At 46.8% G+C, this 13,515-nt stretch overlaps 1 protein-coding gene across 4 annotated transcripts in view; it reads right to left on the bottom strand.

Moving 5' to 3' along the window:
• The window catches only part of PTH1R (parathyroid hormone 1 receptor), a 127,629-nt gene that overhangs the window by 25,174 nt on the left and 88,940 nt on the right, over positions 1 to 13,515 (bottom strand). For all 4 annotated transcript variants that reach the window (XR_008575751.1, XM_054815631.1, XM_054815633.1 and 1 more), the window contains 3 exons: positions 7,598 to 7,692; positions 4,393 to 4,579; positions 1,514 to 1,667 (listed from right to left, as the gene is read on the bottom strand). Coding sequence is in view for 3 of the 4 variants with exons in the window: in XM_054815631.1 (XP_054671606.1) it covers positions 1,514 to 1,667; positions 4,393 to 4,579; positions 7,598 to 7,692 (436 nt within the window). In the remaining variant the exon portion in view is untranslated. The remainder of the gene's footprint in view (positions 1 to 1,513; positions 1,668 to 4,392; positions 4,580 to 7,597; positions 7,693 to 13,515) is intronic.

The following is a 13,515-nucleotide window of genomic DNA, read 5'->3' as shown; positions in this document are numbered from 1 at the left end:
GCTTGCAGGTTTGGAAGAGTATGGGTTTGGGAGTCTTTTTGGTTTGGGTTTTTTGTTCATTTGTTTTAAAAGAGAGGTGACATCTAAAGTCTTCTCTGTCTCACAGCAGCTGAGGTAAGAAATGCCCTGTGCCCAAAGTATCTCTCTTTATCTATTTATTTTCCCCAAATCTTACCAGCTGGCTGGGACTAGACTTTGCCTGAGAGATGGATGCCCACTTTGAGACTCATATTTACACCTCCCATCTTTATCATGTGGCAGCACAAGCATTTTCTGACCCATACACCAGCTGAACATGTGGTTAGCAAGGAGCTTGTGGATCCTTTCCCCATAATCACGGCGAGGAAGAAGGAAAGGTGGACAGAGTCCCATGAGCTGGACTGCCCTGGGCTAGCAAATCCCTTGCTGGCTCTCACAAAGCAAAAAAAACCCGCACCATAACTCAGATCTGCACTATCTGGCTTGCTCAGAGCCCCACTGTTAGAGACACTGGTTTTCTTCCAGAAGAAAGCATGTGCTGGAACGGGGATGGTGTGGTGCACACATTAGTCTTGTCCTAAAATGCAGTCAGGATGTGGCCAGGTGCATTTTGGACCTGGAAAGTGGGAAGTGGTCCTGAGCCATACAGTTTAGAGGTAACCATAGACACCTCTGAACAGGTTTTTCCTGCTATAAACTCCTTTGTAGACCTACACCCCATTATTCTTAGTTATGTCCTTGAGGATCATCTAATATGTTTCCTGTTCTACCTTACAGTCCGCATGCTTCAGACAACTGTGAGCAGTTGTTTTATTGTCCTCAGCCTACCAGCACCTCATAACTCCTTGCAAGCCAAAGCTAATGCCAGAAGCGAACAGAAAGCATATTCTCATCTGAAATGTGTGTGCCCATAACGTCTTCCACTAATGAGAGCCCTCCCTGCACCCACATCCCACCCCTTTCTCCTTACTCCAGGAAAAGATGCCCAAGTTAAAAGAAAAGGAAAAAAAAAAATACTCTTCCCCACAAATTGCAGGTTTCTACTGGTGCTCCAACACTCATGAAACCGCAGGAGCTTTTTAAAGCAACTGAGATCTGAGGTAGGAAATCAGAGCTTAGGTCTGCCATTGGAAGCAGATGCTCACAGCCTCACGCAACTTTCCACCCCTCCAGCCCAATGCCTGTTGCTCAGCAGGAAGCACTTGGCAGAGATGGGGGTAACTCAGAGGGTGCACTAAAATCAGCTGTCACATGCACACATCTGCTGCCCTGGAAGGATGGCAAGATGTGCCGTGTCTCCAAGCCTGGGCTGATTTTCCAGAGATCCTGGAAGTGCCACAGTGTACATACCACAATTTAGAAATGATGAAGGCTTCACAAGAGAGCTAACCTGTCCTTGCAAGAGTCACTGTGTCTCTGATGCTCATCGTGCCCCTGTCCCCTCTGCTATATTTATGTATATGCACTATCTTCTTCAAAGACTACCTCCAACAAGCTTCTTGCACATCAGCTGTAAGGGGCAGCCATGACTTACCCCAGCCAAATAATGTGAATCCCCAAAGATATTTCTTCTCTGAGAAAAATGCCATGAAGATGAGGCTGTGGAGATAGAGCCCTTCCACCAGAATCCAGTAGTAATTGGTTGCCAGGAAGTAGAGGAAGAAGGTAACCGCTACTTTACAGCCCACCTGCAATGACCACAGAAAGACACGGTTATGTGAGGAACATGGTGTGAAATTCTTGTTCTACATAAAGCCATGATTTGCCAAGAGAGGCTGGAAAACAAGGTGGAGAAAGGGGAAAAAAAAATAATCAGAAAATTCTGTTGCAGGGCTTTTACAAGGGGGAAGGATCAGTGCAAGAACAGAAGAGAAGAACAATTGAGAAGAAATCTTCTTCTCAGCCTGACACCTCCAATAGCAGGTGTATTGGGAGATGTAGGACAGGGCACGTGTGGAGAGATGCTGACCTGATCCTACTCTTCCCCAACCCCAGTGATGAGGGGCTCACATGCTTTCTAGGACAGCTATGTTTCTTCTTTTCCCTGTGATTCTTTTCTCGGTTAGAGGACAAAGGGCTGTGGCCAAGTCACCTCGGTCTGGGTGACCTGGTGCAAGTCGCATCACTTGGAAGTATGACTTCCTCCTCAGCTTGTGGAGAGATACAGGCACCGTGCTGAGGGTCAGTCACCCTGTCCCATCACGGATGTCCAAGACAGGGTCCTCCAGGGCTGCATCGCTTTCCTTAATGAGTGAGAAGACACCCCAGATGGCTGCTGTAGGCTTTGGCAACTCGTTCTCCAAGAGCAAACAGAAACTGGAGGATTTCACCCATGATGTGAAGTTGTTTTTTCAACAGACCTGAGCTGCAAGGTGGGAGACCTGGTAGAGACTTCCAGGACACACTGTTCTTAAATGGGTGTATCAGCTGAACTCTCAGTCCACACTGGCCCGAAATCCTTTGATTTCTTGAGGGGAAAACCCTGACTGAGACTCTTCTGGCAGAGTGGGGCCAAGCTATCCTTGTTCCAACGTTTCTCAGCCCTAGTAGAGAAAAGCTGCAAAGTAAGGATGCCTCTCGGGGTTAATTGGTAGAAAGGGACACATAATGCCGTCTCCTGTCAATGTGCAAATGCTAGGACTCTGGACAGTCCGATTTCACAGGAAACTTCTGACTACCAAACACATCCCACAGCAGTAGCACTTCTCCATGCTACCCTTACTTTGAGAGGAATACAAGCGACTTGCAGAAAATGTCAATAATATGTACTTTGTAAATAAAAGGAGTATTTTTTATTCTGGCCCAGCTCTTACACTAATGCTTTGCCAATCAAAATGAATATGCACATATTATATACATATATATGGATATATAAAATATGGACACGTTTACACCTATTTTCTTTTACAGACAAAGTGAGTTAAAACAGAAGATCAATTAAAAAATCCACATCCAAGTTTAATAAGGATTTTTATATTTACAAAAAATCACCATCTACCCCCACACAGGGAGCATCAGGCAATAATTGCACAGGTCCTACTTCACTTGGAAACAAAAGAAATACATTAATTGTTGCCTTCATCTCTTGTTTGCCTTTCAATTCAGCAGAATGGGAAATGCCATTAAATTGCTAATATTCAAAGAAAGCAATATATTATCACAATTATTCCTTATAATGAGTCCAGCCCAAGGAGAAATAGAAAACAATGCACTAAAACATTTTGTGTTCTTTCCAAAAAGGGACTGTTCTGAAGTGTACTGAGGGCCTCAGCCAGAGGCTCACCAAATTAACGAAATGGATGTCTGAAATGGGAAGGAAACACAGTAACAAATTTCCATTTGAGGTGACTTAGATGCAGTGGGACAGTTTGTATGTGCTGATTTTATGCAGAGGTGTTGGTGGCCAGGTCTCTGGAAGTAGCACAAGCTGTGAAAGACTTGAGAAGGTGAACGAATACACAGGCAGAAAGTTTTTTGCCACATTGCAAGAGACACTCCACTAAGATCTTTGAGCTAGCTCACATTTTCTGTGTGAATTGAAAGCAACCCTTGATCTTAGATACTAAAATCTACCTTATCTGTTTCTGCAGCATCCAATAATTCATGGCTGATGAGCTGTCGTACCTAGGATCCACTATGGGAAATCTATGATGAGATCAATGTAGACATCTGCTTTTTTGCAGATGAACCCTACCCTTTCTTATGATAATGCATAATCCCTCCATTGTCTCTTCTAAAATGTCTTTTTTTCAGAGATGCGAGTGATAAATTGCAAAAGGAGCAACCAGCTACGTTTGCTGCAAAATTACAGTGAGGTGAGATGTCTACTGATGACCTTCTTCCTCCCAAGCTACCTCTGCTCTGGCTCTGGGAGTCAGGGCCGAGAGCCTCCCGAGACACGTTCAACCATGGCTTTGCTAGATCTGGGGTGTCAGTCTGATGGCACAGATGTTACAGCACAGCGATGCCTCCGTGGGTCATACAGAGGGGAGCTCCAAGTGGAAAATCAGCGAATCGCACGTTGTGGTGGGAGAAGTACACGCTGTGAAATGCAAGCACTGATGTGCCTCGCGCTGGGATAGCCAGGGGACTTCCCAGAGCCATACGCTTTAGGGGGCATCAGGGGAGTGCTGAAAATAGTAGTTGTAGGTGGGAACCAAAACCTTAAACTTGACTTTAGCTCTGACTGCATGGGGAACAGCTCTTCCTTAGCTCTGGGGTTGGACAGTCCCTCTGGGCAAGTGGATTGAGAGGTAATGGGAAGGGATGGGGAGAGGCTGTGGAGGGTGAAGAAAGCGGGGGGAGCTGGTGTCCCTCAGTAGGGTGGAAAATCCCACCGAAAGAAGTGAGGTGTTGAACAGAGAGGACAGAGGCATGAAGCCTGGAGGGGCCGGCTGCTGTGGTGATACTCACAAACTGTGATTTATCCGCTGGAGGTGCTTCAGTAATGGATTTCAAGTCTTCCTCTGAGATCCGTTCCATCTCCTCCAAAGCTGACCCAGAGTACAAGACCGCGTCCTTCACGAAGATGCTCACGGCTCTCAGCATGAAGGAGACAAACAGGTGCATGTGGATGTAGTTTCTAGTGCAGTGCAAACGCCTGGAGGAGGAGACAGAGAAGGATTGGAGTCGTTTAGCCCATCTGTCGGACAGACTCAGGGTCACCTCTGCTTCCGAAGAGCCCCGTCAGCACTGTGCCACCACGGGGAAGCAGTGCTAGTGCCACTGCTGCCCTGCGCTCATGGCTCACCCGTGGGTTTGGTAGATGAATTAGTACCTACTCCAGGGGTTCGGTCACAGCACCCCTGCTGACTTTGCATTGGTGCTGTACTCATTTAAGCTCCTTTATTTCTGACTGGGAAATCTTGGAAAGAAATAGGGATGTATTTTTGCCTGTTCTGGGCACACGTAGTGAGCACGCATGAAGTGAGCAGTGTGTGCAGTGAGTCTATGTCTGGAGGATGGTGTGTGTGCAGTGCACATGGAGCCGGAGGAGGGTATGCGATAAGCAGTTCATGCTCAGTGTGTGCAAATCTGGAGTGCAGTGTGCATGCAGTGTGTGTGCAGTACATATGGAACCAGCTTGCACGCGCAGGACACTGTGTGTGCAGTGCACGTGCATCTGGAGGCAGTGAGAGGTGCATTCAGTATGAAGTACATGCGCAGTGTCTGCACATCTGGTGAACATCAGGATGAATGCAGTGGGTGTGCAGCCAATGTGCAGGGTGTGTGCAGTGAGCGTGCATCCAGTGTGCAGTGTACATTCAGGAAATGTACATCTGGTGTGCAGCGCGTGCAGTGAGCCAACAGCAGCTGTGCAGTGTGCGCGCATCCCTGTGTGCGGTGTGTGCATGGTGAGCACAGCCCCGGTGTTCAGTGCACATGCAATGAGTGTGCATCAGCCATGCAGTCATTTTCCAAGACGTGCAGTCAGAAGGCAGGATACACGCACAGTGCTCACTGATACTAATGAGTGTATCCTCTGCGCGTCCCTTTCACTGGTAAATCCATCCTGCCAACAAATTTACCCTTCTCAGAGTCAAACCCTGCATTTAAAGACTTCACGTTTATTTGCACTTTGTGCAGAGGAAATGGACTACAAAGGCTGCAGAACTTGTGCCCACTAAAAACCTTGTAAACTGCTAATCTTTGTGCCCACTCCAAATTTAGTAGCAACTATAGTAGTAACTATAGCGTGCTGGGCTGTTTCCTCTGTTTGCCTTTAGAGACACTATCGTTCACTTGGTCGTGTTGGGCAGTTTCTGGGCTCCACCCCAGCAACAGCAGCAACGGCCCCACAAATGCTGATTGTAAAGCGCTTTAAGATCCTTTTTGGGGAAAAGCTGGATTGTAAGAAGTGAATGGGTTAGACCCATATCTACGAGGTGTGTTTTAGAAACGGTGATCCCGCCTTTGGGGAGAAGAAGGAACTAACCGACCTTTTGGGGTCCCCTTCTGTCCTCTATAGCTCTGTTGGCTAGCCATGCATGAATTTATGAATGGATTTATACGACCTTAAATCCCCAGCTCCAATAATAGGAATAAAAAATAAAAGCTGTGGTTTTTTTTCTCCTTTGGAGAAGATTGTGATAGTAATAACAATTGTTTCCTGCGCTATTATAATAAAAATTATGCCAAGCGGAACTGCTTAGGTATAAATGAAGATGGGCTTTGTTCCCTGCATTTGAAATGTACTCGGTGAATCTCTGGATTATGAGTTATCTGGAATAAAATCTGGCTTGGTTCCCGCTGCTGCTTTGATCCTTGGGACAAAGATACTCTAGCACAGTCACCCATGTAGTCTGGGCTGTAAGTGAGGTGCTCTGACTACATGATGAAGGAGAAACCATGTGTCCTGAAACTAGGAGTACTCTTGCATACAGGGACATAAAATATTTTAACAATAAATATTGGCAGTACTCCACGGGAAATGAAACAGGGGGAAGGGTTCAGAGGACAGGAGGGTGGTGGCCTTCATAGAACAGGGTTGGGTTCTGGGATACATCACGCCAACTGCCTCCAGGAGGTGTCTGCGGTCCACCTTGGCTTGTGTGTGCCACAGATTTGGGCGCTGGGTTGCTCTGCTATCCAAGCAAATCCCCCCTGACCTCTGTTTGTGCACTGTGGAGAGGTCTGAGCACTTTTAGAGCCAAAGACTGCACATTTTATTCCCAGGGGTATATCTGGGACTTAGCTCGAGCTTGCATGATGGGAGCTGCTGAGTTCGTCTGCAGACACCATGTGGCTGTTTGCTGCGTGGAGAATTTCCCTCTGCAGCTGTTGTCTGGATGCTGCTGTCTGCTAGGAGAAGTCATTGCCATCCACTGAAGGGAGGTGAATTTGGGGCTCAGGGGATTGGGGCTCAGCACCCTGCTCCACCTGCAGCTCACCAGCTATGGTTTCCCAAAGGACAAACTTCCAGCTGTGAGCGAGACCTTTCATCCCTCCCCTCCCTTCCCCTTCCCTCCCCTTCCCTGGTCTCTACAGCACCAAGGAGATGCAACAGCCAGGTCTGAGGGATGGATGACAGAGGTTCAAAATGGTATTTAGGACCCTACGTCCCTTGGCAGGGGTGGTGGAGAGGAAGGCAGAAAATCAGAGTTAGGAGGATGAACAATCATTTTTGGATCCCTAGGTACAACAGCGGCATGGGGAGATTGGAGGAGTCACTCCGGCACTTTTCATGGCTGGGGTCCCCTTCAACTAGTCTATCCTTCATGAATATTTGGCTTTAGAGTGGAATTTCCCTTATGAAACCTTAGCTATCTAAAAATTAGCCATCTAAATCTAAGTCAGTCATCCGAAGGGGTTATAGGGATAGAAAACCCTAGACAGTCTTCCAAGGGAGACAACCCTCTTCCTGGAGATGTCCCTCTTCCCGTTTGCTATAAAGAGGGTCTAGAAAACTCCATTGCAGACAAGGGGAAGAAGTTCAAACATCCCACCCACCATCCCCCAAGAAGTTTGACCTAAGTGACACTAACACAACCCAAAGCACAGATGCAACCTCCTGTGGCTTGCTGAAGAAGCACATGCCATCCCAGTTTTATCCTTTAGGAAAGCCCGGGGCTTTTCCAGTCTAGTGACAACTTGCTTAGGTAGAAACAGAGCCGCCTACCTGAAGTATCCCAGGATAAGGACAGCAACTGTGAGGGATCCCAGAGAGATGGAGTATCCAACAGTATAAATCAAATAGAGGCGATCAAAGACCTCCTGCAGTACAAATGATGGAAAAAATAGCGTCACATTAGAACGCGTCCTACTGCATCGTAACACAACCGTGGTAGCAGCACAGAGATTCAGGCTATCATACCTGCCGGGGGTGTACAGCTCTGGGTCTGGGAAACCTTTAGCAATCACACTCAATGTATTTTGTTTTTTACATAAGGACAGCTTGGAAAGTGGTATTCATCTTTCCTAATGACTAGGGGGAGCTGGGATTTTTTCAAGGGAATAGTGATGGAGTTGGGTTAATCCCATGCCTGGGAGTTTTGCAGCATTTTCATCAAAAGGAACCCAAAGCGCTTTACAAACTCTCAGCCAAATCCAGAGATCACTTGGCAACTTTCACTTGAACAAAATGCTCGCTGACCTGGGATTTTTGCTGGAACTGTAAAATTTAGCCATAAAGCTATGCCATACCATTGCTGAATGACTGATGTCCAGGCTGGTGGAGTGTCAACCCACCGCAGAAAACATGGGGAGGATATACTTTGGCTGCGGGATATGAGAAGAAATCACCTGCATTTATTTTTCTTTTTTTAAAATCAAAAGCAGCTTATGACTGTGGTTATCTGATCCAGACACAACTTTAGCTTGCCAAAGTCCCATTGGAAAAGGCCCTGTCACAGGAGAGCTCATAGTAATTAATCCTGTAGGAGGTTTTAGTTCTCTTGGCCCTCTAAATATTAGAGTTGGGTTTAGAAACCCTGAGCTTTCCATTAAAAATCGACATGTTTTTCTTCATCCTGTGCTGGGGGCGTGCAGCTTAACTCAGGAATTACTGAATATCTGCCTGAAAAGGGTTAAAACGCCCGCCACCATCCTAGCTTGTACCGCCTTTCATCGTCTGAAATTAGAAATAAACCCCGAAGAAACCAACCAATTCAGCATCTTTCTCCTCGCTCCCTCCTCCCCTGCCTCCCGCCTTTCCCTCACCCCACCCGCTGGGTTGCAATAACATTAGTAACGCTGGGCTCTGAATGACAGCTCTGATTTTGATTTGAGGCTAGAAATGCTGTCCTGGAATGCAAAACCTCAGCCCTATTACATCAGAATCCCCAGATATGCGAATGTTTCTATGTGGTTTCCATTGGTAGAGTGGTGCGCTTGCCAATATTAATCTACTGTGTGTGTATGTGCGTATTTTTATATATATATATATCTATCTGTGGAGGCAGCAGGCACTAAAAAGCCAATGTGAGCAGATTCAAGAGCTTTAGGGGAAAAAAAAAAAGGCTCCTTCCCTTCAAAGACTGGTGCACTTTTCCTGCTGCCAAGTTGGAATCCTCTTTGAACTGGAAAACATTTGCCTCCATGGTGAAAAAAAAAAAAAAAAAAAAAAATTAAAATCTTATTCCAAGTTTAGGATTCTTGGTAATTTGGCAGTTGTGAGGCGTTACTATGCTCAGCTGAACAAAAGCGTCCCTGAGCCCCATTCAGAAATTTAACCGGAAAGATCCACGCTCCTATCGGACAACGACACCGTTGTAACAGCAATGGCCTTGGGAAGGGCCTGCTGCTTGGCTGGCAGGACATTTTCAGAGGCTGTGGTTAATTCCTCTGATTGACCACAGGGCCTCTTTTTGAAAGGATATTGAGTCAGAACTGCCAAGACATACACATGCATGCATGCATGCATGCACGCTGGTGTGCTTGCTTGCAGACGTAGGTGCCACAAATCTTACCCAGTGTCACAACGGGGAGCCTTCAGGGAAGGTGATTTTTTTGGATGGGGTGCATAGGTCCTTGGGGAAAGCCTCAGGAGCAAAAGGTTGAGGTTCTCCAAAAGACTGCACAGAGCAGCCCTTGGGAGGGCAGCTCATGCTTGCTAGTTCCTCAGGAATGGTGAGACCTGGATTTACCCAGGAGGAAAAAAAAAAAAAAAAGCTCTAAAGGCAATTCCAGGTCTCACTCATCTCCTAGCACGAGGGAGGTCCCAGCTCGGTGGAAACCGCAATGCTGAATCAGGAAAGGTCCTCCATGTAACAAAATATTGAGTCATCTGCCAGCTGAAAAAACCACCTCTATGGTCTAAGAACCCTCTTTTCGGAGCTGAGATGGATGGGAATTTAAATAATTCACAGAAGACCACAGAGGTCATGCATGGCCAAGCCATGGACACAACATGGACCTCCATAGTCTCAAGACAGTGGACTACTTACTAGACCATTCTGCTACAGCAGGAGCTCTACCTAATATCTCTTATAAATGCACCCTGAAGACAGACTGACCATCACTGGTCATCCAATGACCTGTTGGAAGAGGCAATCCACCCTGCAAAAATCTGGCCTTGTCACACCATGAGGCCCTGCTTTAAAAGGCGTCATACTTGAACCAGTGTCATTTCATTTGACTTATGTGATCCTCCACTGTTTCAACTGTTGACACATGTGCACTGAAAAAAAGAAAAGCTGATAAAAAGCTAAAGGAAAACCAGAAGAACAAAACCTCAATATCTATGATTCCAGGGGCAGGGATTATCAGCAAAATATTGTAAAACTCACAGTCTAGTACCAAGAATAGGGAACATCAGTTTCAAAGCTGGTGTTCTTGAATGTTGCCCTCTGCCCACTCCATCCCATGCCCTGCTGGGATGAGACAATGGCAGGGAAGGTGTGTGATGGATCTGATCCCTCCTCTTTCTTCCTGTCTCTTACAGCTTTCCTGTGCCTCTTGCATCTGCCGTCTCCCTGAGGAGCACCCAACTTGTTCCCTTCCCCTGCCAACAGGGTCTGCAGAAGAATGCTCTGAAGGCCTTTCCTTCATATGGCTGAGCCAGTTGTGGTTGCTCCTGGAGGGTGCTGGGCAGGATGAGGCCCCTCTGATGTGGCTGAGCCAGTTTTGGGGTTGGTGAAACGACTTCCCATCAAGTCATGCAGCACGCATCCTCTCTAGGTCATGCTCTGTGGTGCTCTCAGGCACTGCACGGCCTCAAGGCACTTCCTTTCCCTCATTCTCTCTGGTCACACATTGCAAAGTTCCACCAAACCACAGCCATCTATCTTGTATAGCCAGGTGAAATGAACTGTCTGCAGTGAGATAGCCCACCTGATCCTGCCTTCCCAACCTCGCTCCAGCCACAACTCAGAGACTGACAATAGACCGAACCACGAAAAATGTAAGTACTATTTCAGATGTATTGCGTGCTGAAGCCGTAACAAGATCTCCCTTTCCCCCTCCCTCTCGGTTTGGTGGGAGACTTCCTCTCTGCTCCCCTTTGCATCTCAGCTTTCCACCAGCCTGACCTCAGGGTAGAAACTTCACAGCAGCCTGGTGGCTTTGGGAGAACAGGAAACCAAAACAGAGCTGGAGACGGCTTCTGCATGAACTCAGAATGTGCATGGAAAAACCAAAATAAACAAAACCTAGCTACCGTGGGCATCCATGGGCTGGATGTGCCCCCCTCCCACAAGGGTCCCTGCATTCCCCACTCCCTGTGGTTTGGACATCTTTCAGGTATGTGACCCTCAGAGCAGTTGGCTGTTACGTTTTCATACTGTGAAACCTGACTCCTAATTTGTCCACTTCCACCAATGGGGAGATAATTTACATTCATCTGAATCCAGAGGAAATCTACTTTCCTGTGAAGGACAGTTCAGGGCTACATCAGAGCACCAGGCATGGAGTTTCGAGGCCCCATCCATTCCAAAACCATGGCTGTGCTTTTACTCTTGCATTGCAGACAGCTGTAGGACAGTCTGTGTGAAGAGTATTTCTGCTCCCTCGAATTCTAGTATAGGTACATGGAATTCACCATAGTGGATGTGGTCCTCCTCAATTAGATGTCTATGATGTGGATAGCTCCATCAGAGCTGGCTACCTGAGGTCCCAGCAGCAGTAAGAAAGAGGTAATTTAGGCTGCAATTCATCTATTTTAATCACAGGATGGTGTCCTCAGCCATCAGCTGCATTGACGGGGTTGTCACAAGAGGAGTCCAGGGTGAATAGATCAAATAAACTTTTATATAGTGAGTCCCATCCATCTGACTCTCAGGTAAGAGGTCTTGTGACCCTTAGGACTCAATTCAGTTGTCCTTCCACGTCTCTCATGTCATTTCAGACACCCAAGTGTCCTGACTGTCTTCAAGTTGCTTTTACAGAAGGGAATGAGTTTCCTGTAGGTCCCACGTTATATCTGCAATTCCCATGCAGTTGTCTCATGAGGACATCTCATTTGGCTTTGGGCATAAACATAACCTATGTTTCAGCATCTGGAAGAAACCTTCAGGGCTTTGGTGTTCACGTGTTCTCTTTCCTTCTAGCGTCACAAAGAGGGACATGGGCGACTGAGACATTTTCTAGGTGACTGGTGGCAAACCCCATTCTGAGTATCATTGCATTGCGTCCTGCATCCAACTTTCTCCTTTCATCCTTTTTCTTCCCTCTTTGTGAGACAACGGCAAGACTCTGCACCATTTAGGTCGTGAAGCTGAAATGGATCCAGTGGTCTTTTGAGGAGTTGGCAGGCTACGGCTGAAGGGTGGGATTAGCAGTGTATGAGGATGGAAGCATATGTAAGGGCTTTCCAGATCAAGTATCTGCAAAGTTTCTGGAAGCTGCTGATTCAGATGTTGCTAATGACATGTTTGAAATTAGGAGGGGAAGCATTTTACTGTTCTGAATGATAAGCAGTGCCAGAAAGTCTCCGTCACTAGCTCTAGTCACTGCTTTTCTTGTCTTTTTCAAAAATAAAAGATGTGACTAAAAAAAGCTTAACGGCAGGGAGAAGGGATATTTGCAAAAAGCACAGAACAGCCACTGATTTCCGAAGCCTAAGGGAAATCATCGAGTGCTGAACGTGACTTTTTGCTGCAGAGTTCTGTTCCCCTCATCTGTAGAGATGCTGGACAATTCAGATCCTCACAATCCGGATAGTGACTGGGGTCAGCTCTCAGAGTAAGACACCCCCATTTAGATGTGTTAATGTGCGTCTCCGTGTGTGTTGAGTGTCTATGTTCACATAATAGTCAACAAGGAGAGATCATCAGATTCGGCTGCCTACACCTATGCACCAAGTGCTGTGTGAGATGCCTGTAGGTATCCACACGGACCCCAGATGCTGTTCCAGAAGAGCATGGATCTCATAGACAACTGCCAGCCTTGTGTTAATACTGCAGGTTGTAACACATCTCCAGTGGTGCCAGGTTTTTAAGTTTAGGCAAATAAATTCAGCCCTCTAACTGCAGTCAGCAGAGTTGGAGAGTTGCTCAGCTCTACAGAACAGTCTAAAAAACAAAGGAAAAAGGAAAGGGCGGGGGTAGACCCAAGTCTCAGAAGCCAGCCGAGCACTTTGGGTGCCCCACAGATGTATTGATGAGAGGCAGTGCTTTTCCATGTCACGCCCAGTTTATCTACAGCATTCATAGCCACAGGACATCCAGGAGGCCACCAACAAAATGTGCCCCAAATCTGCTGTTCACATTAATAGGAAAAAGTTCTCCAAATCCTGTGCTGAGAATGCCCCACAGCTGCAGGCGTTTGGAAGGCTATGAGAGGGGACAAGAACACTCTTTGCTTGCCAGCTTTCATGAACTGTCCTTAAGCATCTACTATGGCCAGCAGTCGTTATATATGGGGTACAAGGGGACTACATCTGACCCTGTGTGCTGTCTTGTGATGTGAGAACCCTTGTGTTTTCATGTGAAGTATTATTATGTTGCTGTTATAAACCAGCAGACTTTCCCAGCAGACTCTAGGCATAAACTATTATCAGCAGCTCCACACTAAAAGGTGCTACAGCATTTACAGGAACCCACTAGACGTAACCTACAGGCGTGAAATAAGGTCTGCATGACAGGGTTGCTTGCAAGAATG

This window comes from Grus americana, chromosome 2 (assembly GCF_028858705.1).
Source record: "Grus americana isolate bGruAme1 chromosome 2, bGruAme1.mat, whole genome shotgun sequence".
Classification (NCBI taxonomy): domain Eukaryota; kingdom Metazoa; phylum Chordata; class Aves; order Gruiformes; family Gruidae; genus Grus; species Grus americana.
Note: the sequence above shows the minus strand (reverse complement) of the source record. Positions and strands in the feature narration are given on the sequence as shown.